The 24,775-nt window shown below is 42.5% G+C and overlaps 1 protein-coding gene across 1 annotated transcript in view; it reads left to right on the top strand.

Moving 5' to 3' along the window:
• The window catches only part of LOC134652297 (serine/threonine-protein kinase SMG1), a gene marked incomplete at its 5' end in the record, with an annotated part of 236,858 nt that overhangs the window by 210,506 nt on the left and 1,577 nt on the right, over nucleotides 1-24,775 (top strand). Inside the window, 10 exons of the mRNA XM_063507469.1 lie at nucleotides 2,510-3,836; nucleotides 12,067-12,282; nucleotides 13,290-13,462; nucleotides 14,357-14,484; nucleotides 14,769-14,983; nucleotides 18,292-18,416; nucleotides 21,552-21,759; nucleotides 22,514-22,612; nucleotides 23,270-23,467; nucleotides 23,922-24,076. Coding sequence (XP_063363539.1) covers nucleotides 2,510-3,836; nucleotides 12,067-12,282; nucleotides 13,290-13,462; nucleotides 14,357-14,484; nucleotides 14,769-14,983; nucleotides 18,292-18,416; nucleotides 21,552-21,759; nucleotides 22,514-22,612; nucleotides 23,270-23,467; nucleotides 23,922-24,076 — 2,844 coding nt within the window. The remainder of the gene's footprint in view (nucleotides 1-2,509; nucleotides 3,837-12,066; nucleotides 12,283-13,289; nucleotides 13,463-14,356; nucleotides 14,485-14,768; nucleotides 14,984-18,291; nucleotides 18,417-21,551; nucleotides 21,760-22,513; nucleotides 22,613-23,269; nucleotides 23,468-23,921; nucleotides 24,077-24,775) is intronic.

Raw genomic sequence — 24,775 nt, 5'->3', positions numbered from 1 at the left:
GTGGTAGCTTTTAACTTTAACACATTCAGTGCCAGCGCTTGCTACGCGCTACGAGCGTAGCCGATAATATGAAAAACCGTAGCGAAAAGCGACTACGGATAGTGCACCCGCCTGGCGGGTTGCTGGCAGTGAATGCGTTAAATACTTGTTGGTGTTTCAAGAGTCTTTATTCTAATATTTTAACCTTTTCAAAGCTGGTCAAGTCATAACGAACAGTCAACTGTAAGTCCACGAACGATTTTGTTTGCGGAGCGAGAAAAACTGTACGTACTTACTACGGCGTAGGCGTAGCACACACAGTGGGACTTGCTTGATGTAAAATGTACAAGCCAATTCGTACGAGCACTGACATCAAACCGATATTAGAATGACATTGGAATCATATCAGTTAGCTGTCATTCGCGGGTTCAGTCAGCAGCAGAAGTTGCTAAGCGGGCGAGGTGTTCAAAATTACCTTATTCTCGCTCACGACACGCTCTTACTCTATTAACAGTAAAGTCGCGTCAAGATCATTTTGAACACCTCGCCCGCTTAGCAATTTCTGCTGCCGACTGTTCATATCGCTCAAACTTGTCCGCACAAGTATTAGTGCGAGCGAGACGCCCGCGCAGATGACTGCTTAATACTGATATGATTTCACTATCATTCTATTTAGCTTGGTATCTAAACTTTTAAAATCCAATATTGATTGGATTTGATATTTCATATTACCAGAGATGTACAAAATGGTTTTAAAAAAGCATTTAAATACAAAATGCAAAATACTTTTCAGATTTACTATTTCAAATGCAAAATACCAAATAGTTTTGCGTTATGTATTTCAAATGCTAAATGCAAAATAGGTATTTTCAAAATACTTTTTCAAAATAAAATACCTTTTGACCAAATCTCAGATATTTTTATTTATTTTAGGTATTTGTCATGATAAATAGAGACACAATGCTGAGCCGAACAAAAACGTCTAATAACATGGCACCTTATGCATGACATTTTGGTCATATTTATCAGTACGCGTATCAATAAATTCTGTTATTAATAATAATAATACTACGTCTAATAGCGAAGAGTCTCGACCAACATCTTGAGACTCTTGAGAGACTCTCGCTAGGTGGTTGGATCAAAGGCCAGATGCAGAAGGCGGTGATCTTACGGCGCGGATAGTCCGCCGGTTCCTCTCTCTGTGGCCATGGTAAAAAAGAAAAATTGTTCCACTATGTCGTACCCAAGGGCATACGAAATTAAGTTTGCTAATAGCAATTAGCATGCACCATGCACTAAATTAAGATTTACAGGCAGTGTGTATGTGAAAGAAATAAACATCAATTTTTATTTATTACGCTTTTTACAATACCTGGCGCTGGCGCCAGGCGCTAGCAGGCGCCTCTATCGGTCAAATTCGGCAATACAAGCGTCATTCGTTCATTTCATTTTGTTTGACTGGTAATGTTGGCTAAACTTAATCACAAAGTATTTTGCATTTTGAAATGAATATTAAAAATGCAAAATACATCTCGAAAAGTATTTCAAATAAAATACAAAATGTTTTTTACTAAAAGGCATTTAAATGCAAAATACAAAATAGGTATTTTGCATTTTGTATTTGCATTTTAAATAGAAGTATTTCAAATAAATCGCATCTCTGCATATTACTAGTGTTACTCTAACAAAGTAACAATGAAGTCATTAATTAAACTTTAGTTTTACAATTACTCCGCAAATCCGCATGTGGTTAATGTATGTAATGTTATTACTAATGTTACAAATATTCAAACCACTTCTTAAAGTCCATACCGCACACCGACCCTAAACAATGATAATTCTGTACTCACTGTAGTAATGTTTCTAGCGCAATAAATACAAACAAGTCCCGTTTATGGTCGCGATAACCGGCCGAGTGTGAGCCGCAGGAGATAACACAATAACAAATGCTACCGATTCGCTTGTGCCAGGTTGCCAGGCGAATATCGCCTCTGTGCTGGTGAACATAAAGACTTTTGTTCTAATGTGACCTGACCTAAAAGGTTTTCTGTCCTATTGAACTTATGAAGGTTGTGCTTTACATCGAACTACTGGCATCAATATTATACCTATACAATACAGTAACTCTTTGTTGAAAACAAACCTGAACTCAATAACTGATACAGATAATGAACGAGACTGAATATACACGTGAAGAGATGTTAAACAACAGCCGGTCTCGTGTTTCACAACAAACTTGATTAAAATAGCGTTTAACAATATGTACCTCAATTAAACTTCCCAGTTCACAATTTTCATTATTTTCCGGAGTAAAAGTTACACTTCCAAATATTGGTTCTGCTGTAAAGCTAGGAATCAAACAATAGGTTATTTCTATGTAAAGCTCAGAGCTCGGCGCATAAAGCCGACACGTAGGTTGGTTAAAATTATTAATCGCGACTGTTCCGCTGAAAGCCACTTTGATTACACGCCCTATATGCATTATTAAGTGGCCCCGTCATCAAACATTCACGGTCCGATGTTGTTTCAGGGAGCAGTTCCTGGCTGTGCTGCCAGAGGTCCAAGCGAGCGCCGACCAGTGGCTGCAGGAAACCGAAGAACTCAAGTCCATTGAGACCAGACTCCATGACTGCCACCAGCAGATGGCGCTGGTCAAAGAGATAGAAGCGTACGGACCGAATCTAAGCAGCCATCCTTTGTACGCTATCTCGCAGAAATACTCCTCCTACAAAAAGGCAAAGAACGCTGTCGAGGACTCTATGAAAGCTCTCGTAAAGATACTCAACGATTTTGACACTCAAATAGAAAGCTTCGCAGCGGCCAACGAAGCTATCAACGGTCCCAAATTGGTTACATGGGTGCAAGAATTTTCAGGCCCAAGCGAAGATGATGAGAAACCGATATTCGACCACATCAAAGAGTTCCTCGCAAATGCGGGACAGAGCTCAATGATCACTCAATGCGAACAAGCGGAGAACGAACTCAATCAGAGCATGCAAGAGACTATTGTCCTCGTCAGATCCTGCTTAGAGCTCCTTTCACAATATGTCGCGGTGTCTCAATACTACCCCCAAACCCACACCGAGTACCATCGCGTTGTGATGTTCCGCAAATGGCTGGCCGAAGCTTTAGAGAGCAAATCACCTGAAGTGTGCCGTGAAGTCTCCAGCCAAGTTACGGCTCTAGTCAACGCTGACAACGCAAACAATACAGAACAGATAGTTGCGTACAACTTCCAGCTACAAACGATCACTGCTGAAGCAAACGTGAACCTGAATAAGGCAATTGAAAGACTGCAAATACATGGAGGTCCAGATGCGGTGGCAATAGCTCAAGAGGCATACATTGAAGCGAAGACAAATATTAGCTCCTGGGTGCGTTCTGAAGAGAGGGCTGGGGCAGCGTTGGAAAGCGTTGTCATTGGAATGCTATGCAACTTGAACAGACGATACCTGATCTTGGAGAACAGCGCACAAAGCGCGGGCGACTGTTTAGTAGACTTGACGTCCAGAGAAGGAGAATGGTTCTTAGACGACATGAGCGCTTTATCAATGCAAGCTGTTGAACTACTATCCCTGCTACCTTTACAATCAGCTTCCGCTGAAGACTCGGCCATGCCTGTAGCAGTGGAATGCGTTCGCAACGCCAACTTACTCTTATCTGACCTGGTCCAGTTGAACTACAACTACAGCACTATAATTCTGCCGGAAGCCATGAAGAAGCTTCACCAGGAAGACCCGTCGACGCTGATGATGATCAGTGAGCTGAACGCGGTGATCATGAATACTCCGATGCCGTTGAACGAGCTGCTCACCCAGTTGGAGATGAACTTCAGATATCTGCTTATGGATATGGAGGTAAGAGAATTTAACAGAGATACTTATGTCTAAAATTATATTCTGTTTTTTCTTTTTTTAGGGTTCCGTAGCCAAATGGCAAAAAACGGAACCCTTATAGATTCGTCATGTCTGTCTGTCTGTCTGTCTGTCTGTCCGTCTGTCTGTCCGTCCGTATGTCACAGCCACTTTTCTCCGAAACTATAAGGACTATACTGTTGAAACTTGGTAAGTAGATGTATTCTGTGAACCGCATTAAGATTTTCACACAAAAATAGAAAAAAAAAACAATAAATTTTTGGGGTTCCCCGTACTGAAACTGAAACTCAAAAATTTTTTTTTCATCTAACCCATACGTGTGGGGTATCTATGGATAGGTCTTCAAAAATGATATTGAGGTTCCTAATATCATTTTTTTCTAAACTGAATAGTTTGCGCGAGAGACACTTCCAAAGTGGTAAAATGTGTGTCCCCCCCCTGTAACTTCTAAAATAAGAGAATGATAAAACTAAAAAAAATATATGATGTACATTACCATGTAAACTTCCACCGAAAATTGGTTTGAACGAGATCTAGTAAGTAGTTTTTTTTTATACGTCATAAATCGCCTAAATACGGAACCCTTCATGGGCGAGTCCGACTCGCACTTGGCCGCTTTTTTTGAAACAGAATCACTGGCGTTCGGGCTTTTTACATCCACCTTAAAAGATGACAAACGTGCGTTTATCTACTTGATATTTAGGTACTAACTTTTCTAATGAAACAACTCATTGTCTTTTAGTTTACAATACCGCGTATATTTTTGATACCTTCAATGGCGCAGTATTTAAAAGTGACATTTATTTTATCACGTGGATAACGCCATTTCTATAATACGCCTAGGTTCATATTATTATTGTTTACACTTCGACGATCTTTTCAATATTTCTATGATACATTGTGACATTTGTAAAATATCATGCAATAAATAAGAAATAAATTGATCTATACTTGGTCAAGCAAATCTTGTCAGTAGAAAACAGCGGCAAATTTTAAAAATTGCGCTTTAGCAACACTACGTTTGAATTGTTCGAAAATCGCGTGTCATTTATATCTTATCTGTGGAACTGTTTTGTTTACATTCATCGTTGTTCGATGTACGAATACATTGCTGCTTTTTGTTCGTTTCCTAGGGATACCATACTCTAGTTTGCTTTACATTGCTATTGACATATCCGTCTTGACAGGCTATAAATATGTAATCTAATCTCACCAATGTGTCCAAAGTATATCTGCAAAGTGTAAAAATAACTGTAACAGTGTTCCAAATAGTTGTAATATCAGATAGTGACCCGCATCTTAGAATTCAAAGTCTGAACTCGGCTCCCAAGTTATCGACGTCGCCCGCATCGCAATTTGCTACTCGACAACTTCGCCGAGATTGAATCGAAAACTTTCCCTATAACATTCTGCATCGTACATTTTAAGATAATACGACACGTGGATGCTGTCGAAGTTTATTGCGCTATTAGTAGGTGTTCTAAGCGATGGAATCACTAAACTTTGTAAGGCGGGTAGTATTTCGAACTAATGAATAAATACTAAATACCTATTTCAGCATCTTATCATGATTGGTCGAATTTATTTGTTGTCCACCATAATTCATACTAAATTTACGGTGGGGATTTAAAAAAAATGTGATACTGTGACAAGAACAAACAATAATAGTGCTTTCACTGCTACTTCTACAGAAAGATACATAAGACTATCCCGTTTGGTCATTTCCCCCCACCCCTCATGCCTGATCCAGTTATACTAGACCTGACTAACTTATTTTTTAGGGTTCCGTAGCCAAATGGCAAAAAACGGAACCCTTATAGATTCGTCATGTCTGTCTGTCTGTCCGTCTGTCCGTCTGTCCGTCTGTCCGTCTGTCCGTCTGTCCGTCTGTCCGTCCGTATGTCACAGCCACTTTTCTCCGAAACTATAAGAACTATACTGTTGAAACTTGGTAAGTAGATGTATTCTGTGAACCGCATTAAGATTTTCACACAAAAATAGAAAAAAAAACAATAAATTTTTGGGGTTCCCCATACTTCGAACTGAAACTCAAATTTTTTTTTCATCAAACCCATACGTGTGGGGTATCTATGGATAAAAGTCAAAAGTCAAAAGTCAAAAGTCAAAAGTCAAAAATATCTTTATTCATGTAGGCCTAGCAACAAGCACTTATGAATCGTAACATACTTATAAATTATCTTAAGCTAATTATCAGAGCAATTTATTGATGTTATTATTCCATAATAATATTGGATTATTATACAAATCAAATTTAACACAAATTTAAGAATTTCACAAAAGGATCGTCAAACATGAAAAAAAAAATTGTATAAAAAATACTAGTCTAGAATGTTTCTAGAATAAAATCTAAATGTCAAATAAATAAATAAAAAACACAAAAGAAGTACAAACATCGGAATATTCGGAATATCAATTTCCTCATCATTAATCAAATATACCTAATATATAAATAATCATTTCGAATAACAATTAATCCCACGTTGTTTTATCATTCATGTAGTCTTGTGTGGTATAATACGCTTTAGATATAAGTTTACGCTTTACATAATTCTTAAATTTATTAATAGATAATTCAGTAATATGGTTTGGAAGTTTATTATAAAATCTCACACAATTACCCATGAATGATTTTTTAATTTTATGGAGCCGAGTGAAGGGCACTGCGAGCTTATGTTTATTTCTAGTATTAATATTATGAATTTCACAATTTTTTCTAAAATTTACAATATTTTTATGTACATACAGAATATTCTCATAAATGTATTGACAGTGCACTGTCATTATGTCAATTTCCTTAAATTTATCTCTAAGTGAGTCTCTATGGTTCATTCATTTTCAACAAAAATGGTATTTATCTCTGAAGCACCACCCCATAGTAAAATACCATATGCCATAATGCTATGGAAGTAACTAAAATATACTAATCGAGCTGTTTTCACATCAGTTAACTGACGGATTTTGCTCACTGCAAAAGCTGCAGAACTCAGTCTATTCGAAAGAGTAGCAATATGGGGACCCCACTGGAGTTTAGAATCTAAAGTTATACCAAGAAAAACTGTACTATCAACTAATTCCAATTCCTCATCCTTCACAATGACACTTGTTTGCACATGCCTAACGTTACTACTAGTGACAAACTTAATACATTTAGTCTTTTTCTCATTTAACAATAAATTATTAACATTGAACCAATTTACTACTTTTGAAATAGCATCGTTTACATCATTGTAAGCTTGTTGCTGTCGTTTGACTTTGAAAATAAGTGAGGTGTCGTCTGCAAACAACACTATATCATGGTGGGTCTTTACAAGGAATGGCAAGTCATTTATGTAGATAAGGAACAGGAAAGGCCCCAATATTGACCCCTGCGGTACACCCATAGAGACCAATGACCCCGGTGATCGCTGTCCACTCACATCGACCCTTTGTATTCTACCATTTAAGTAGGACTTAAGTAAATTCAGTGCCGATCCTCTAACTCCATAATAATGAAGTTTCCTGATTAATGTTTCATGACAAACGCAGTCGAAGGCCTTAGACAAATCACAGAAGATACCTAAAGCATCTCGTGACTCCTCCCAGGCATCGAAAATATGCTTAATTAGCTCAACACCAGCATCGGTTGTTGAGCGACCCCGCGTAAAACCAAACTGCTTATTATGCATTAAATTATTAACGTTAAAATGTCGTACTAATTGAGAAAGAACTAATTTTTCAAAAATCTTGCTAAATGTTGGTAGCACAGATATCGGTCTAAAGTTAGTGGGGTCAGAGCTGCTACCAGATTTAAATAAAGGAGTTACTTTACTATGTTTCATTAAATCAGGAAACTCGCCGCAATCAACACTGTTGTTAAATATAACTACCAAGTCAGGCGCTACAATTTCTACTAAGGATTTGACAGCATGGACAGAGACTCCCCAGAGATCATTAGTTTTTTTGACATTAATTGATTTAAACGCCTTTATTACATCTGAGGTAGAAACATGTTCAAAATGAAGGTCTCCACAACACTCTGGAGCGTTATGTTTTAATAATGTAACAGCAGATGAGGGTGATGAATTTAAATCCTTAGTTGTGGATACTGGTACCTCGGTGAAAAATTTTTCAAATTCTGTAGCTACTTCTAAATTGGAATCTATAATTTTGTTATCAATATTTAGTTTAAGTTCTTTAATTGTGTGTTTCGAGCGACCAGTCTCCACATTTATTACTTTCCAGGTTGCTTTAATAATGTCGGAACTACTTTTTATTTTCTGACTTAGATAATTTCGCTTAGCTATATGACAATCTACTTTAAACTTCTTCGAATATTCCTTGACATGTTCTTTAAATTCATCACTCTGATTAAACCGCCGTTCCTCATACAAGGCATACAGTTCACGTCTTCGTTGATGTAAGTCCGCAGTAGCCCACTCACTAAAAACTGATGCACCATTAACTACGACCGATTTTGAGGTGAATATCGCATTATAATGTTCCATAAAAGTGTGAAAGAATGAATTATACATACCATTAGGACTCATATCGGAAGACAAAAAGGGTAGCGCCTGAACTAAACTTTGCTTCATTCTTTCCACGCGGTCCGAGGTTACTGGTACAAAAGTTATTTGTTTTCTCATAGTATTTTTCCTTAATGCCTCAAATACCATTAATTGACCTAAGTGGTCTGATTCTAAATTGCTGATAACTTTTTTAGTAATAGGAAAAATATCAGTGAAAATATTATCAATACAGGTTGCACTAGAGGCAGTCACTCTAGTGGGCTCCATAAACATGTGGTTGAGATTACAAGATTTGAAAAGATTCAATAATCTACAAGACATTGTTGAATTTTCCAAAATATTTACATTAAAGTCGCCGCATATAAGCAATTTCTTACTAGAAGATGATATTTTAAGTAGGGCAGATTCCATTATGCTTTCAAATAGTTCAAAATTACTTAATGGCGGCCTATACACACAGACAACAATAAATTGCTCCAATTCTACTGCACTTAGTTCTATAGTCCGTTCAACAGACATGGATACAATGTCCTTACGTTCCTTAAATTTTAACTGACTATTTAATATAATTAATGACCCACCATGTATGGAACTAAGTCTGGTGAACGAACTTCCCGCCTGGTGATTATTAAATTGAGGCATTAATTCATTATTATTTAACCAATGTTCAGTAATACATAAAATATCAATATTAAAATCATTCAAAAAAAGTTCAATCTGTAAATCTTTACCTCTAATACATTGAATATTTTGATGCACCAGGTGGATATACTTTCCATGTTTGCAGTATTTTTCATTATATTTATTTAAAACTAAATTGCCAGAGACATAATCTTTTGTCTTAACAGCTAGTTTAAATCATTGGTTATGACTGGAACCAATTCCATGTTCATACTGGGCTGCTCAATAGGAGCAGAATTGACTGCCAAATTCTTGGCAGAAATGTCAAGTAAATAGGATAGCGATAAAGCTATTTGTCTTTTGTAATAATTTGAAAGGCAATACTTGCCTTTAGTCAAAAACACCATAGGCATATGGTATTTACTAACAAAATTGTTAGTGTCAATTATCCTAAACTTACTACTATATGTACAAAGATTATATAGAGATATATTTAACTTATGTCTAGTGGTATTTTCTGCCTCTGACATTTGCTCACAATAGGGGAATGTGAAAAAAATAATTTCATGCACTGCCAGTGAGTTTAACTGTTCAAAGTATTTAATTAAATTATTTTTGTCCACATTACCCCTATTCCCCATAAGAATAAGCAGTGTTGTCTTAGAATTAATATTACTGTCATTTAAAATTTGTCTTAAGATATTTTCAAAACTACTATGAGGCAGACAGTTGCTGATTGTACTAAGTCCCTTTAGGTAAAAGTTTAAAAATGAGCCCATATTGCTTCCAATTTCATCACAATACATAATAACATTAGGTTTAGGTGTGCTTTGTTGTGTAGTGTGGAAGGAGCTATTATCATTTAATTGCTGGTGTGGTAAACCGTCACACAGGCTTGGGTCAAGTACACTGGTCGACAAATGTTCAGTCACTTGCCTACAAGCACATGACTGGGCATTGGTCAGTGACTCAAACCGCTCTGAATTAAGCTTAATCTGGGATATTAAGTCATCCATGGCCAAAGAATATTCATTAATCACCTTTTTCGAACTGTCATTTATTGTTTCTAGGGATTGTATTGAATCCTCCAAACTCTGAATTTTTAATTTTAAAGTCTGTGTGTCGGTTTCATATTGTAATTGACTATTTTCTAACTGAGCAGAATACAAATCTAACTTATCCACTAAATTAACATTAATTTTACAGAATCTCAGTTTTTTTAAAAACAATTTGTTTATTTTTGACAACTTTTGTTTTTTTTTCATGTGTCTATTTAATTTAATATATTTCTTTAGTTTGTTTCCGCTGCAATTTACTAACCTTGGTGTGGTAGTATCATTGGCTAAAACTGTAGTGGCCACAGGGTTTTCAATTGGTGCGGCAACCAACTGAGAGTCGGGCCGGACCAGTTCTTCGAACAAGGTCTGAGTGTGTGCCGCTGCTGCATTGTTTTGGGCCTCCTGTAGCTCATAGATTTGTTCGTGGGCGTCGTGCAGTGCTCTCTCCAATGAGTTGATGTCCTTCAGGGCCTGCTCATACGCAGCACTACACTCAGTGAACCTGTCAACCGTCTCCTGAAGCCGGGCCCGCTCTGAATTTACATTATTGTAATCAGTTTCTAACGAACACAGTTCCTTTTTCAGCTTATCATTGCTATTAATTACTAATAATAGTTCCTTCTCACTGTCTTCCCTTTCACTGAGCAATTGAGCACAAGATTCCTTGGATATTTTCAACTCCAGCAAGGTAAGTTGGAGTTTATCAGTCTCCTGCTGGCGAGCCGCTGCGGCTGCTCTGCGGGTTAGCATTGTAGATGGTTTCGCAATTTGTATTAAACCCAAAATAAACAAGGAATCGCTTACTCACGCCAAGCGATATTTAGGTACGTACTTACATGAAATAGTGACGATTGACTGTGTCTACACTGTGTTCTAACCCTGTACAATGATTATTATACACACTTGGTAAATACTAGTGATAAAAAAACCAGAAAGGATTCCAAGGCGAACACAGGTTTCAAATTTATAACCTTAACGGCTACAAATCTGAGATATTACAAGACACTTGTAAACGTCACTAAAGCACTTCACTTATTATTTATACATATAACTTAATGTTAAAACTATTTAATTCACACTTATAATGCTTAATATTACATGAAATATTATTAAAATTAAAATAATTACAAGGGACCTAGCAAAATCAGCTGCTTATCGTTTGACAGCCGGATAGGTCTTCAAAAATGATATTGAGGTTTCTAATATCATTTTTTTCTAAACTGAATAGTTTGCGCGAGAGACACTTCCAAAGTGGTAAAATGTGTGTCCCCCCCCCTGTAACTTCTAAAATAAGAGAATGATAAAACTAAAAAAAATATATGATGTACTTACCATGTAAACTTCCACCGAAAATTGGTTTGAACGAGATCTAGTAAGTAGTTTTTCTTTTATACGTCATAAATCGCCTAAATACGGAACCCTTCATGGGCGAGTCCGACTCGCACTTGGCCGCTTTTTTTTAGAAATAGAATAGAATAGAAAGAATAGAAAAATATTTATTCAGGCAACACATCATTACATTACAAAATAACAACACAATTAACATGTGACATTAGATAACAAAAATGTGAAACGAGATGTATACAAAACACAGATAAAGATGTGAGGCTGAAATGGTCTCCATTCTATTTTTAAACATAGCCATAGAGAAAAAAATACATAGAGTGCTCACTCCATACATCAGTTTTAGTACCAAAAAGACTATTAGCATCTAGCATCGAGTAGCGGAACTATCAGTACTGCTACTTGACAATAGATGTAGCACCGACAGGAAAGTCTTATGCTGTTGAGATAAGACTTTCCGGTCCGTGCTACATCTATTGTCAAGTAGCAGTACTGATAGTTCCGCTACTCGATGCTAGACGTAAACACTGAAATTAATCGTCTGAACTGATGTATGGAGTGAGCACTCTTGTCTTTATTTCTCTATGCTAACTAACTTATTTTAAAACATAGCTTGACAAATATACACCAATGAAGTCTCCAGATGTAGACGTTGTTTGTCAGTGCCCGGCAGGCGCTCAAGTGCTCGCGGCCGAGCTGCGCGCCCGCTACGAGGGCCTGCTGTGCGGCGAGGCCCCCGGCCGCATGGTGCTGATGGGGCTCAACGGGCTGTTTGCGGCGGTGGAGATGCGCGCCAGGGAGCTGGCCGAGCCGCTGGCCGCGCCCGTGCCCCCCGCCTGGCGGAAGATCGACCACGTCAGCGACGCGATGCACATGTCGGTGAGTCGCTCAAGTGGCTCAAGCTACAATTTTTTTTCCATACACCAACTGGTAACTGGCTCTCTTGATTGTTCAAAAACTGATAGCTTTTGACTGAGGCAAAATAATCAAATGCAAATTTTGAGTTCTTTCTTTAACTTTTAAATGATGATTTTGAATGATAAATATTTAATAACATTCATTTGGATTTGATTTGGTTTGATTTTGTTTGATATCCTATATTTAACATTTTCTTCGGGTTGGTGTGGTGAATAATTTTGTGTTTCACTCGGGGGCAAATTTTGTTTAACCCTCGTGCTTTGAAACCCTCGCAACGCTCAAGATTCCATTTTTCGAATCACTCACTACGCTCGTGGTTCAATTTTGGAATCTTTCGCTTGCTCGGGTATCAATATTAGCACGAGTGGTTAAAAACAACTTTGCCCCCTTGTAAAACAATAAAATTAACTATTAACAACATCGTAATCATAGCATTACACTGCCTAGGTATAGAGGTAGCTGAGCCAGGCGTGGCTCACTCCGCGATTTCGCCCACACCAATTTTGGTGAGCCATAGTAGTTGCCGCGCACCGCTACGGAACGGACGCCTGCTCGCGCTTGCGCGATCTAGCGGTCATATCTGTCGTAATAGACGCGTTTTGTTAGAGATTGAACCTTCTGTACCTAGTAGGTACTATTATTTATTCTGTTGCAGAGCATAGTTCTCCTGGGAAGGTTCCGTTAGTGTAAGGCCTGAGTGGACGCTCATGTTGGGCGTGCAGCGGGGCGGGGCGTGCGGCGTGCATGTTAAACAAATGCAAACGCATAGGAGCGGCCTTAGTGCACGCTGCTCACATCACGCGTGAGCCCGACGCCACGCTGCACGCCCCGCCGAATGCTCCACTCCGAGCGTCCACTCAGGCCTTACACTTAGATTTCACAAAAGAACCTGATCAGCATACGAGTAGGTAGGTTATAGCGTAAGTATGTAATTAAAGAATGTCATAAACTAAATCTTTTTTTTTCAGGCCGCCCTCCAAAGCCCGGCGCTCCGCTCCGTCCTCGAGGACTTGTTCCTCGTGCGCCGCGTCCAGGCCGTCGGCGAAGCCCTAGCGCTGTGCGCGCAGACCGCGGCCGCCTTCCGGGGCTCCGGGCCCCTGGCCGTATACGATGACACGGCGCTATGTAAACCTGTCAAACGGTTAGTAGTTAGACACGGTTTTATTTTTGAACCTGACTTGGGCTCTATAAAAGATGTGTCCCGCAGAGTTTGTTGCCGGTCCCATATTGGGATACCCTCCTCCAATTGAGGGGGATTTAAATCTTCTCGGGGCAGAGGTGTAGGGTTGGAGCCGGTTAGCTTTATTTGACGTTGAATAAACTATCTTTTTACTTTTTTGTATCTTTATCTTTTATCTATACCTAATATGGGCAATAGAGCGATAGGATCGTGAGGTACCGTAGGGAAAATCCAGGACGATTCCGCAACGCAGTTCTTTGATGGTTTTGCTACTCTGGAATACTCCTAAGGAGTTTGAGCGGTAAGACACGGCGAAGAAAAGAAAGAGAGGATTTTCTTGTGGTAATTTTATTTATTGAAGTGAAAACTTATTTAGCGGCGCTGTGCACTTTTTGTGATGGGTAAAAAATGTTAAACTCGCGACAGGTCACGTGACCGTAACATGCGTAAGACGTAAGACAGACACGTGACCTGATCGGAAAACTGTTACAATGTCATTGAGTTTTCACTTCTGCCGGCACTCCCGGAGTGCAACCCCTTGTTTTTTATTTAATCTTTATTGCACATAAGAAAACACACTGTGCAAAAGGTGATCTTAATGTCATAAGGCATTCTCTACCAGTCAACCTTTAGGCAAAGCAGTTAAGTTTTAGGCGGCAAATGCGGCAATAGGCATTAATTTTTATGCATCGCTAAGGGCCACTTGCACCATCCTACTAACCCGGGGTTAATTGGTTAAACCTGGAGTTACCATGATTACCAGTACAATTTGACACTAGGTTAACGGTTTAACCGCTTAACCCCGGGTTAGTAGGATGGTGCAAGTGGCCTAAGTGTAATATTTCCTAATTTCAGATTCACCGCCGAATACGTGTCCCGCTGCGTGTTGGGCGTGCACTCGAAGGCGCTAGCCTCAGTGTTATGCTTGCTGCTGAGAAGGCAGCGTTTGGACCTCGCAGCTGAAGTGGAACAGAAAGAAATCGGTATGATGTTGTTTTATACTGAAGGTACTCAAAATTTCTGTTAACAGAGCGAACATACATACACACAAACAGACAGACGCGGTGAGGGACTTTTTTTTAATCAAATGTAGTGATTTCAAAGAATTACCTCTACATTAGAAACGTTAGTTTTTGGATACATAAAAAAGCCGGTTAAAAAAAATGATGTTGTGTGAGTTTTTGTCTACAATTTTAATACGTGTGCCGTGATTTTAAATGACGTAAACGGTTCTCTAGCTTGCAATCATTCATTAATATTGTTTCAGGGGCATCATGGAGCGTGTCCCTGGAGTCCCTCTGCGAGAAGGTCCTCGCCACGTCCCCGCTGACGGAGCGCGCGACGGTGCTGGCGGCGCGCGTGGCGGCCACGCGCAGCGCGCAGCACCGCGCGCAGCACGCCGCCGCGGCGCGCGCCCGCGCCGGCAGCGCGCAGCACGCGGCCAGGTCCAGGCTCGCCGCGCACGCGCAGCTACACGCTGAGGTATTGTACACTTTACAGGCGTCTGGAGTCCCTCTGCGAGAAGGTCCTCGCCACGTCCGCGCTGACGGAGCGCGCGACGGTGCTGGCGGCGCGCGTGGCGGCCACGCGCAGCGCGCAGCACCGCGCGCAGCACGCCGCCGCGGCGCGCGCCCGCGCCGGCAGCGCGCAGCACGCGGCCAGGTCCAGGCTCGCCGCGCACGCGCAGCTACACGCTGAGGTATTGTACACTTTACAGGCGTCTGGAGTCCCTCTGCGAGAAGGTCCTCGCCACGTCCGCGCTGACGGAGCGCGCGACGGTGCTGGCGGCGCGCGTGGCGGCCACGCGCAGCGCGCAGCACCGCGCGCAGCACGCCGCCGCGGCGCGCGCCCGCGCCGGCAGCGCGCAGCACGCGGCCAGGTCCAGGCTCGCCGCGCACGCGCAGCTACACGCTGAGGTATTGTACACTTTACAGGCGTCTGGAGTCCCTCTGCGAGAAGGTCCTCGCCACGTCCGCGCTGACGGAGCGCGCGACGGTGCTGGCGGCGCGCGTGGCGGCCACGCGCAGCGCGCAGCACCGCGCGCAGCACGCCGCCGCGGCGCGCGCCCGCGCCGGCAGCGCGCAGCACGCGGCCAGGTCCAGGCTCGCCGCGCACGCGCAGCTACACGCTGAGGTATTGTACACTTTACAGGCGTCTGGAGTCCCTCTGCGAGAAGGTCCTCGCCACGTCCGCGCTGACGGAGCGCGCGACGGTGCTGGCGGCGCGCGTGGCGGCCACGAGCAGCGCGCAGCACTGCGCGCAGCACGCCGCCGCGGCGCGCGCCCGCGCCGGCAGCGCGCAGCACGCGGCTAGGTCCAGGCTCGCCGCGCACGCGCAGCTACACGCTGAGGTATTGTACACTTTACAGGCGTCTGGAGTCCATCTTCGAGAAGGTCCTCGCCACGTCCGCGCTGACGGAGCGCGCGACGGTGCTGGCGGTGCGCGTGGCGGCCACGCGCAGCGCGCAGCACCGCGCGCAGCACGCCGCCGCGGCGCGCGCCCGCGCCGGCAGCGCGCAGCACGCGGCTAGGTCCAGGCTCGCCGCGCACGCGCAGCTACACGCTGAGGTATTGTACACTTTACAGGCGTCTGGAGTCCATCTTCGAGAAGGTCCTCGCCACGTCCGCGCTGACGGAGCGCGCGACGGTGCTGGCGGCGCGCGTGGCGGCCACGCGCAGCGCGCAGCAACGCGCGCAGCACGCCGCCGCGGCGCGCGCCCGCGCCGGCAGCGCGCAGCACGCGGCTAGGTCCAGGCTCGCCGCGCACGCGCAGCTACACGCTGAGGTATTGTACACTTTACAGGCGTCTGGAGTCCATCTTCGAGAAGGTCCTCGCCACGTCCGCGCTGACGGAGCGCGCGACGGTGCTGGCGGCGCGCGTGGCGGCCACGCGCAGCGCGCAGCACCGCGCGCAGCACGCCGCCGCGGCGCGCGCCCGCGCCGGCAGCGCGCAGCACGCGGCTAGGTCCAGGCTCGCCGCGCACGCGCAGCTACACGCTGAGGTATTGTACACTTTACAGGCGTCTGGAGTCCATCTTCGAGAAGGTCCTCGCCACGTCCGCGCTGACGGAGCGCGCGTCGGTGCTGGCGGCGCGCGTGGCGGCCACGCGCAGCGCGCAGCACCGCGCGCAGCACGCCGCCGCGGCGCGCGCCCGCGCCGGCAGCGCGCAGCACGCGGCTAGGTCCAGGCTCGCCGCGCACGCGCAGCTACACGCTGAGGTATTGTACACTTTACAGGCGTCTGGAGTCCATCTTCGAGAAGGTCCTCGCCACGTCCGCGCTGACGGAGCGCGCGACGGTGCTGGCGGCGCGCGTGGCGGCCACGCGCAGCGCGCAGCACCGCGCGCAGCACGCCGCCGCGGCGCGCGCCCGCGCCAGCAGCGCGCAGCACGCGGCTAGGTCCAGGCTCGCCGCGCACGCGCAGCTACACGCTGAGGTATTGTACACTTTACAGGCGTCTGGAGTCCATCTGCGAGAAGGTCCTCGCCACGTCCGCGCTGACGGAGCGCGCGACGGTGCTGGCGGCGCGCGTGGCGGCCACGCGCAGCGCGCAGCACCGCGCGCAGCACGCCGCCGCGGCGCGCGCCCGCGCCGGCAGCGCGCAGCACGCGGCTAGGTCCAGGCTCGCCGCGCACGCGCAGCTACACGCTGAGGTATTGTACACTTTACAGGCGTCTGGAGTCCATCTTCGAGAAGGTCCTCGCCACGTCCGCGCTGACGGAGCGCGCGACGGTGCTGGCGGCGCGCGTGGCGGCCACGCGCAGCGCGCAGCACCGCGCGCAGCACGCCGCCGCGGCGCGCGCTCGCGCCGGCAGCGCGCAGCACGCGGCTAGGTCCAGGCTCGCCGCGCAAGCGCAGCTACACGCTGAGGTATTGTACACTTTACAGGCGTCTGGAGTGTCCTTATCAAGATAGTGGACGACCGCTTGTTCATCTAAACGTAGTCTTCATTTATTTCTATGTGTATTTTAGATAGATAGCTACTTTATAATTATATTTCTTTACTTTTAATAATATTTTTTTACTAATACACATACTATTAATAATAATTTTTATAATATTTTTTTACTATATGCGCTCTAGCGTATGAGAGGAGGCCTGTGCCCAGCAGTGGGACGTTTATAGGCTGAAATTATTATTATTATTATTATTTTACTATAAGATACTGTTTGTTTCTAAATGAAGAAATAAAGAAATACTTTAACGCTTTCAAGAGTACGCTTAGACTTATAATATGGCAAAAAAAAACATTCTTGGTTTTGAATTTTTTTGTTATGCAGAATTTTTATGACTTCAAGGATGCGGTGAATCGTGTTTTTTTTTATCGTTAAAGGTCGGTCGAAGTCTGTAAATGATGTATGTGAAAGAGCCTTTGCAGAATACGCTTTAGAATATTTTCTTTTAATTTTGTATCAAGCAGAAACTCCGAAATCCGTGCTGTGAAATCCGGTGGTCGGAAGTTCAAGTCCCACTTAAGACAGTGAATTTTTCCATTTTTAATGTTTTCTAAACTATGTTTCTTTCCGAAATACTTTTTTTTTACGTACCAAGTTTTGAAACGTACGTTTCTCACTGATTTAAACTTTCACGATTTTTACACATTATTAAATTATACAACGGGACTTAATCGCGTATCTAAGTTTTAAGATTTACCTCCGACGTTTCGAGGACGGCGTTGTCCCCGTGGTCTTCTCCGAGGAGCGTCGACGAAACGTCGGAGGTAAATCTTAAAACTTAGATACGCGATTAAGTCCCGTTGTATAATTTAATAACGTACGTTTCTATATTCAGGTGTTAGGTTCAAACCAAGAGGCGCCGGTGCTAGCCCGCCGCGCCAGAGACTTGGCCGCGGCCATGGAGCGACTGTCAACCGCCGCCGCCAAGACGCAGGGGCTCCTAACGGCCACCCATCAAAGGTATTATTTATATACCAGTTGATTAATTGAATAGGGTGAGGTAAAGAATTAGCGTATCGCCGGTCAGTTTCCTAATTCGTCAATTTTGCTGATTCAACAGTTTACCTTCTGGTCATTTTCACTAGGTTGACAATTTCGCTAGTGGGTCATTTTCCTAAACCTTCAGTTTACTCTTTCGCCAGTTTTGCTAGGCTTCAGTTTCGTAAATTTGCTAGTTTCCTTATGTGCTAATTTAATTATTCGTCAGTTTGGTCAAATGGTAATTTCCCCTAGATAATCGGTTTCTATATTCGCCAGTTTCACTAGTTGCCAGGGTCTTATAGTCGTGTTTCGGTCAGGTTTCGGTGTATCAAATATACAAGGTGATTTCAGGGTCGTGTGGCAAGTAGCAAGAGACCAAGGCTTGATGCAGAATCAAAAGATGAACCTATTGATGCTTCATTGATGTTTCTAGTCACCTTATTAAATGTTATTTTAAAACTATTATCCGACACCATACAAAGTTATGTCATCTGCTATTCTCCTGTAGGTACAGTCAATAAGACATGACTATGTTTTTTTTTTAAAGAATACGGCAATGTGATTTAAAAATATTAAACTTACATTTCGTGACTTTTAGTCGAGTACAAAAATATGTCTTGTATCGCCTTAAGATCGCCTTAAAAACAGCTGGGTTCCTAGTTTACTACGGAACCCCAAAAAAGTAGCAAATCATAAACATGACGAAATAGCAAAACTGACAACTTAAGATAATTGAGGAATAAGGAAGTTTGCGACTCAAGAAACTGGCTTAATAGGGGCTCTGACAATTTAGTGAAACTGGCAAAAAAGGAAATTGGCGAATTAAGAAACAGTCTAATCATTAAACTGTTGAATCAGCAAAATTGACGAATTAGGAAACTGACCGGCGATACGCTAATTCGAGGTAAAAGTCATCGTTAAAAAATAGTATTTTATACAATTGTGATATAATGGAGAGCTATCCAGTCGAGTACCGTGTACAGGTAACGAAGCTAGCTGAGTTGCCTAAGTGAGGCACGAGATTGAAAAGCTTGATTATATCACTATTGCATACAAAAATTTTTCTACGAGTTAACAAAAACAATAGTTTAAACTAGTGGAATCATATAGCCAACCAAAAGTATACAGGTAAGATACTCGAACAGCCGTGATACCTTCATATGCTTTATATTTGTATACGCCATGGCAGGTTGGTCAACGACACCTTTTCCTAACTCATGAGGCCCTGGTACTTGCTCCGCGTTAAATTAAAAGGGTCTAGCCGCAATCCTATAGTGAAACTGCCCCTGGCTGAAATGTATACCTTTCTTAGGTGCGTTTATTTGTCTTATTATAAGATATCGTTTTACCAAATTTCAAAGCTAGAATCCCCTTGGTTTGGCTAAAAAAAATTTTTTTTTTAATCGTTTTTATTTTTTTGTAGCTAAACTTGTGGTTCGATTATTTTGAAATTTGGATGTTACATGCACCTAATATTAGTTCATTTTCAAAAAAAAATCGAGGTTGTAACTTGTTTATAAAGGCTTAAAAAAATATTCTTAATTTTTTAAACTTTTTTTAATACTTGTGAGATAGCGACAACCTCAATTTATTGTTATTTAATGCAAAATATACTATTGCATAAAATATATTTTTTGTAAAAAAATCCATTTGGAGCAACAAGGTAAAAATGTCTTACTAATGCATACAGGCCGTCCTTCTTACGTACTTTAGAGTGGTTCACGTTTGTATGGGAAAAATTCAAACTCTAGCTAGAAGAAGCGGCACCCCCTTATTTGGTTACACTTATTATGCTGATAATGTACACCAAGTTTTGTAACTTTATCTCAACTACAAGGGGGTGCTCAACCTAAATAACAAAAAATTTAGGTTGTCGCTATCTCACAAGTATTAAAAAAAAGTTTAAAATTTTAAAAATATTTTTTTAAGCCTTTATGAACAAGTTACAACCTCGTTTTTTTTTTTGAAAATGAACTAATATTAGGTGCATGTAACATCCAAATTTTAAAATAATCGAACCACTAGTTTAGCTACAAAAAACTAAAAACGATTTAAAAAAAAAATTTTTTTAGCCAAACCAAGGGGATTCTAGCCTTGAAATTTGGTAAAACAATATCTTATAATAAGATAAATAAACGCACCTAAGAAAGGTATACATTTCAGCCAGGGGCAGTTTCACTATAGGATTGCGGCTAGACCCTTTTAGACAGTTTTTTTATTTTATTTTGGGCATTGTAGCCTATGGAGACTAACAAGCGACGCTAAGTGGTTTTCGTAGTCTATGGATGTTGCTATATTGAGAGCGCCACATGCGCGTTTCTGACTTATGAAGCAACCGTTTCTACTATACAACCTAAAATCAATAATTTGAGCTGTCGTTTTGTTTCATCTTCTCGACGGCGGCGAGCTGGGACTGGTCAATTTCATTGCAGTCGACTAAACCGTTTCGTAATTAATAATATATTCGAGTCGGTAATTAATAATATATTAAAAGTACCCAATTGCAGTTTGGTATACGAAATCTTAATTCGAGAATTACAGTTGACGGGTAGAAAAACTTTATTAGTGCTATTTTTTACAATATATATTATGTTTCAGAGCATAGAGAAAAAAAATACATAGATCGCTACTGTACTATAGATAAGTACTGCTACTTGACAATAAATGTAGCACCGACCGGAAAGTCTAATGTTGTCGAGCATAAGACTCCGGTCGGTGCTACATCTACTGCCAAGTAGCAGGACTGATAGTTCCGCTACTCGAGGCTAGATGTAGACACTGAAAGTAATAGTAATTGTTGACGTGTAAAAGTGCCCTTGTGGCCTATTTGCTGAATAAATGTTGATAATAATAATAACAATAACAATATTTTTATTCATAATTAAAGTTTAGCAGGAACGTTACATTGAACCCCGCACTAGGCATGGCCTGTATCGCGGGGGTCATGATCATCACGAGTTACCAGAAATAAAATTTATAATTATATTAAACATAAGAATAGGAATAGGAAAGAGATGTTTGATGATGTTTGATGTTTGAGTCTTTTAGGTACTAAAACTGATGTATGGCTATGGAGTGAGCACTCTTGTCTTACTATATTTCTCTATGTGTCAGGGTGAAGTGGGGCGCGGGCGCGAACCCGGCGCTGCAGCGGCCGCTGCTCGCGCTGGAGGCGGCGTGGCGCGGGCGCCGCGCGCGCGCGCGCCGCCTCGCCGCCGCCGCCGCCGCGCTCGCGCAGCACGGCCGCGCCGCCGCCGCCGCGCGCGCGCGCCACGCCAGCACCGCCAAGACGGCGCGCCAGGCGCTCGCGCACTGGGAGAAGGTTGTAGTGTGCGCTAAGCCACGCACACTCTTACGTAGCCTTATTATTATATATACGCTAGCACTTAGGAACATTATCCAGAATAAACACATACTTATAACCGATTGGTTGTCTTAATTAACGTCCCACACCACATGGCGATCCTGCCAGGATCGCCATGTAGGGATGGGCGTTGAGACAAACAACTAGGTTCGAGTATAAACGTATAATGCCTTAAATAACACTTACAAGGCCTTAAATACTATAGTACCTATGCGCATGTATGCACACACAACGCCCATCCCTACAAGGTACACATTCTTTTTGACGACCCTGCCTGTGAAGCCGCGGTCCCGAGTTCGAACCCCGGGAAGGGCATTTATTTGTGTTATGAGCACAGATATTGATTCCTGAATCTTGGGTGTTTTCTATGTATTTATGTATTTGAATATATATCGTTATCTGAGTACCCCCAACACTAGCCTTCTTAAGCTTCCTGTAAGACTCAGTCAATTTGTGTAAGAATGTCCTATAATATTTATTTATACGTAATACCCGCAATCATCCATCGTATCCCCAATACTCATATTCTGGTATCTTTCTCCGGGGCCTATATTCTTTCGTCAGATACGTGCCCAATTAAAATTAAACATGTAACCAAAGTTTTGAAATTACTACGTCTTGAAACCTTCATTATTTATTTTTGGATAAATAATATCCAACGTGTATGAGTGCCAGATATATTTCATTTGTTTTCTATTGCAACTTTCCCCAGGCTTGCACGCTGTCCCAGAAGTACTCCCTGAAAGTAACGGATGCCCAACACGCCCTCATGGAAATGCTTCATCCCGAAGGCAACATTGATCAACACTGGGTACGTAGTACATCATTATTTAAGAATTAGTTTTGTCATACCTACGCTTGGAGGATACAACTAAACGGAGTAGCCATTAACAGGCTTTCCCCTCTGTCGAAAATAGGCGGCCAACGGTCATACACAATGTATGGACTGACGTTTATCTGACATGGCTATTTTTACGTTACGCATACATTTGACGTTCCCCTCCCCCGCAAAAATCGGCAGACTGTTTTGTACAGAAAATTACAGACATGGCGTCTCCGTTTGATTATATCCTCCAAGTACCTACGAGTTCAAAGACGTATCCTGCTAAATTAAATGTCTTTCCCAATGATCTCCACGACGATCCTCCGTCCTAAATTCATCCAATGAGTGCTCGGAAGTAACGATAATTGTTGATTTAACAAACTAGGTGATTCAACGCTTGATAACGAATGAAATTAAACTCAACATCTGAAAAACTCCCACGCCAAAAAAAAAAACATTTTTTGCCAAAAATGCCTTACACCGTTTTGGAAGAGAACTCATACTCTTTTCAAACTGCTTGATCGATTTATCGAACATAGCTAAGAACCACCGCAAGAAAACTCTCTTTCACGTAAAAAAAACGTTACGAATTCGGTCCATTCGTAATAATTTATCCATTGATAATTTATTTGGTATTCTCTACAGGTGGAGAGCGTGAACTCGCTGCTAGTCGACATGATCTCCTCTCTCACTCGAGACGCGGCCTCGCTCACACAGCAGAGCAAGGTCTCCGCGGAACAGCTGGCAGCCCGGGCCGCCAACCTCGCCGCCCCCGCTGCTGCTAGAAATGCACTAGCACAGGACATCAAGCCGCCGCTGCAGGCTCTACAACACGTCAACGATGTGAGTATACTCGGACATCACACATGGACTCACTGAGCTAGCGAGCTAAAGCTCTGTCAGATCATTTTTATTGGAAAGATATTTAATCGTATATAAAAAGCAAAGGACCTACAACTGACCCTTGTGGCATGCCATGGAATAATTTATCCTTAAGTTCGACTTGTCCTACTTATTCTAAATAATTTGTATATGATATTTAAACGTAGGTATTCAGTTCCACCGGTTATATAAAACTTTACATTGGACCACGCATTTTAGGTTATAGAAAGCACTGCATTTGTCAATAACGATTGATGCAGTCAAAAGCCTTAAAGAAATCCAAAAGTATATGGATTCGTTTGTGGATTCAAAAAAGATTCACGAAATGACTTAAGATGAAAATAAGGATGTAATTTTGTATGGGCGTTCTTTTCATTTTGTTTTTCAAAATATTTATCGTATTTTTGATTCTCAGGGAGTAAACCCAGCGAGCGAAATCCTAGCCCGAGAGAAACGAATCACGGAACTGCTGAATACCATAAACGACACAAGTGCGGGGCCCGCTGCAGTTACTGCTGCCGCGGCCGAACTGACCGTTCGACTGCCCGCTGTTTACACGGACTTGGCTGAGTAAGTATTGGCTGTTATTACTCGAGTGAATCAACTTTTTCTTGTCAATCGTTGCCATGGTTACGTTCTCCTGGGTCACTCTTTAAAACCTGATTTTTAGGCATTTAAATTGACAAAACACGCTTTTTTGTGATACTTATAAACCCTTTCCATTGAGGGTCGTCTACCAGGCGCGTCAGAAGAAGGTGGTGTCTTCTAATAAATTATGCTGCTAATGTCTCTTGGTTGACCGGACAGAATAACAACAAGAAATAGTTGATCCACCCACTCCCTACTGTCTCTGGTATATCTTCGTTCCAAATATATCTTAATCACCCATATTGATAATTATGATTGGACTAAAAATAGATCAGTTCATGATGGCGGCCGATTTTTTGCAAGTTTTGTGAAAAGGACTTTCTTTGGATATTAGTTTTTAGGGTTCCGTACCCAAAGGGTAAAAACGGGACCCTATTACTAAGATTCCGCTGTCCGTCCGTCCGTCTGTCACCAGGCTGTATCTCACGAACCGTGACAGCTAGACAGTTGAAATTTTCACAGATGATGTATTTCTGTTGCCGCTATAACAACAAATGCTAAAAACAATAAAATAAAGATTTAAGTGGGGCTCCCATACAACAAACGTGATTTTTGACCGAAGTTAAGCAACGTCGGGCGGGGTCAGTACTTGGATGGGTGACCGTTTTTATGCTTGTTTTG

Source organism: Cydia amplana, chromosome 11 (genome assembly GCF_948474715.1).
Source record: "Cydia amplana chromosome 11, ilCydAmpl1.1, whole genome shotgun sequence".
NCBI classification, from domain to species: Eukaryota; Metazoa; Arthropoda; class Insecta; order Lepidoptera; family Tortricidae; genus Cydia; species Cydia amplana.
This window is presented reverse-complemented; position numbering and strand designations above follow the sequence as displayed.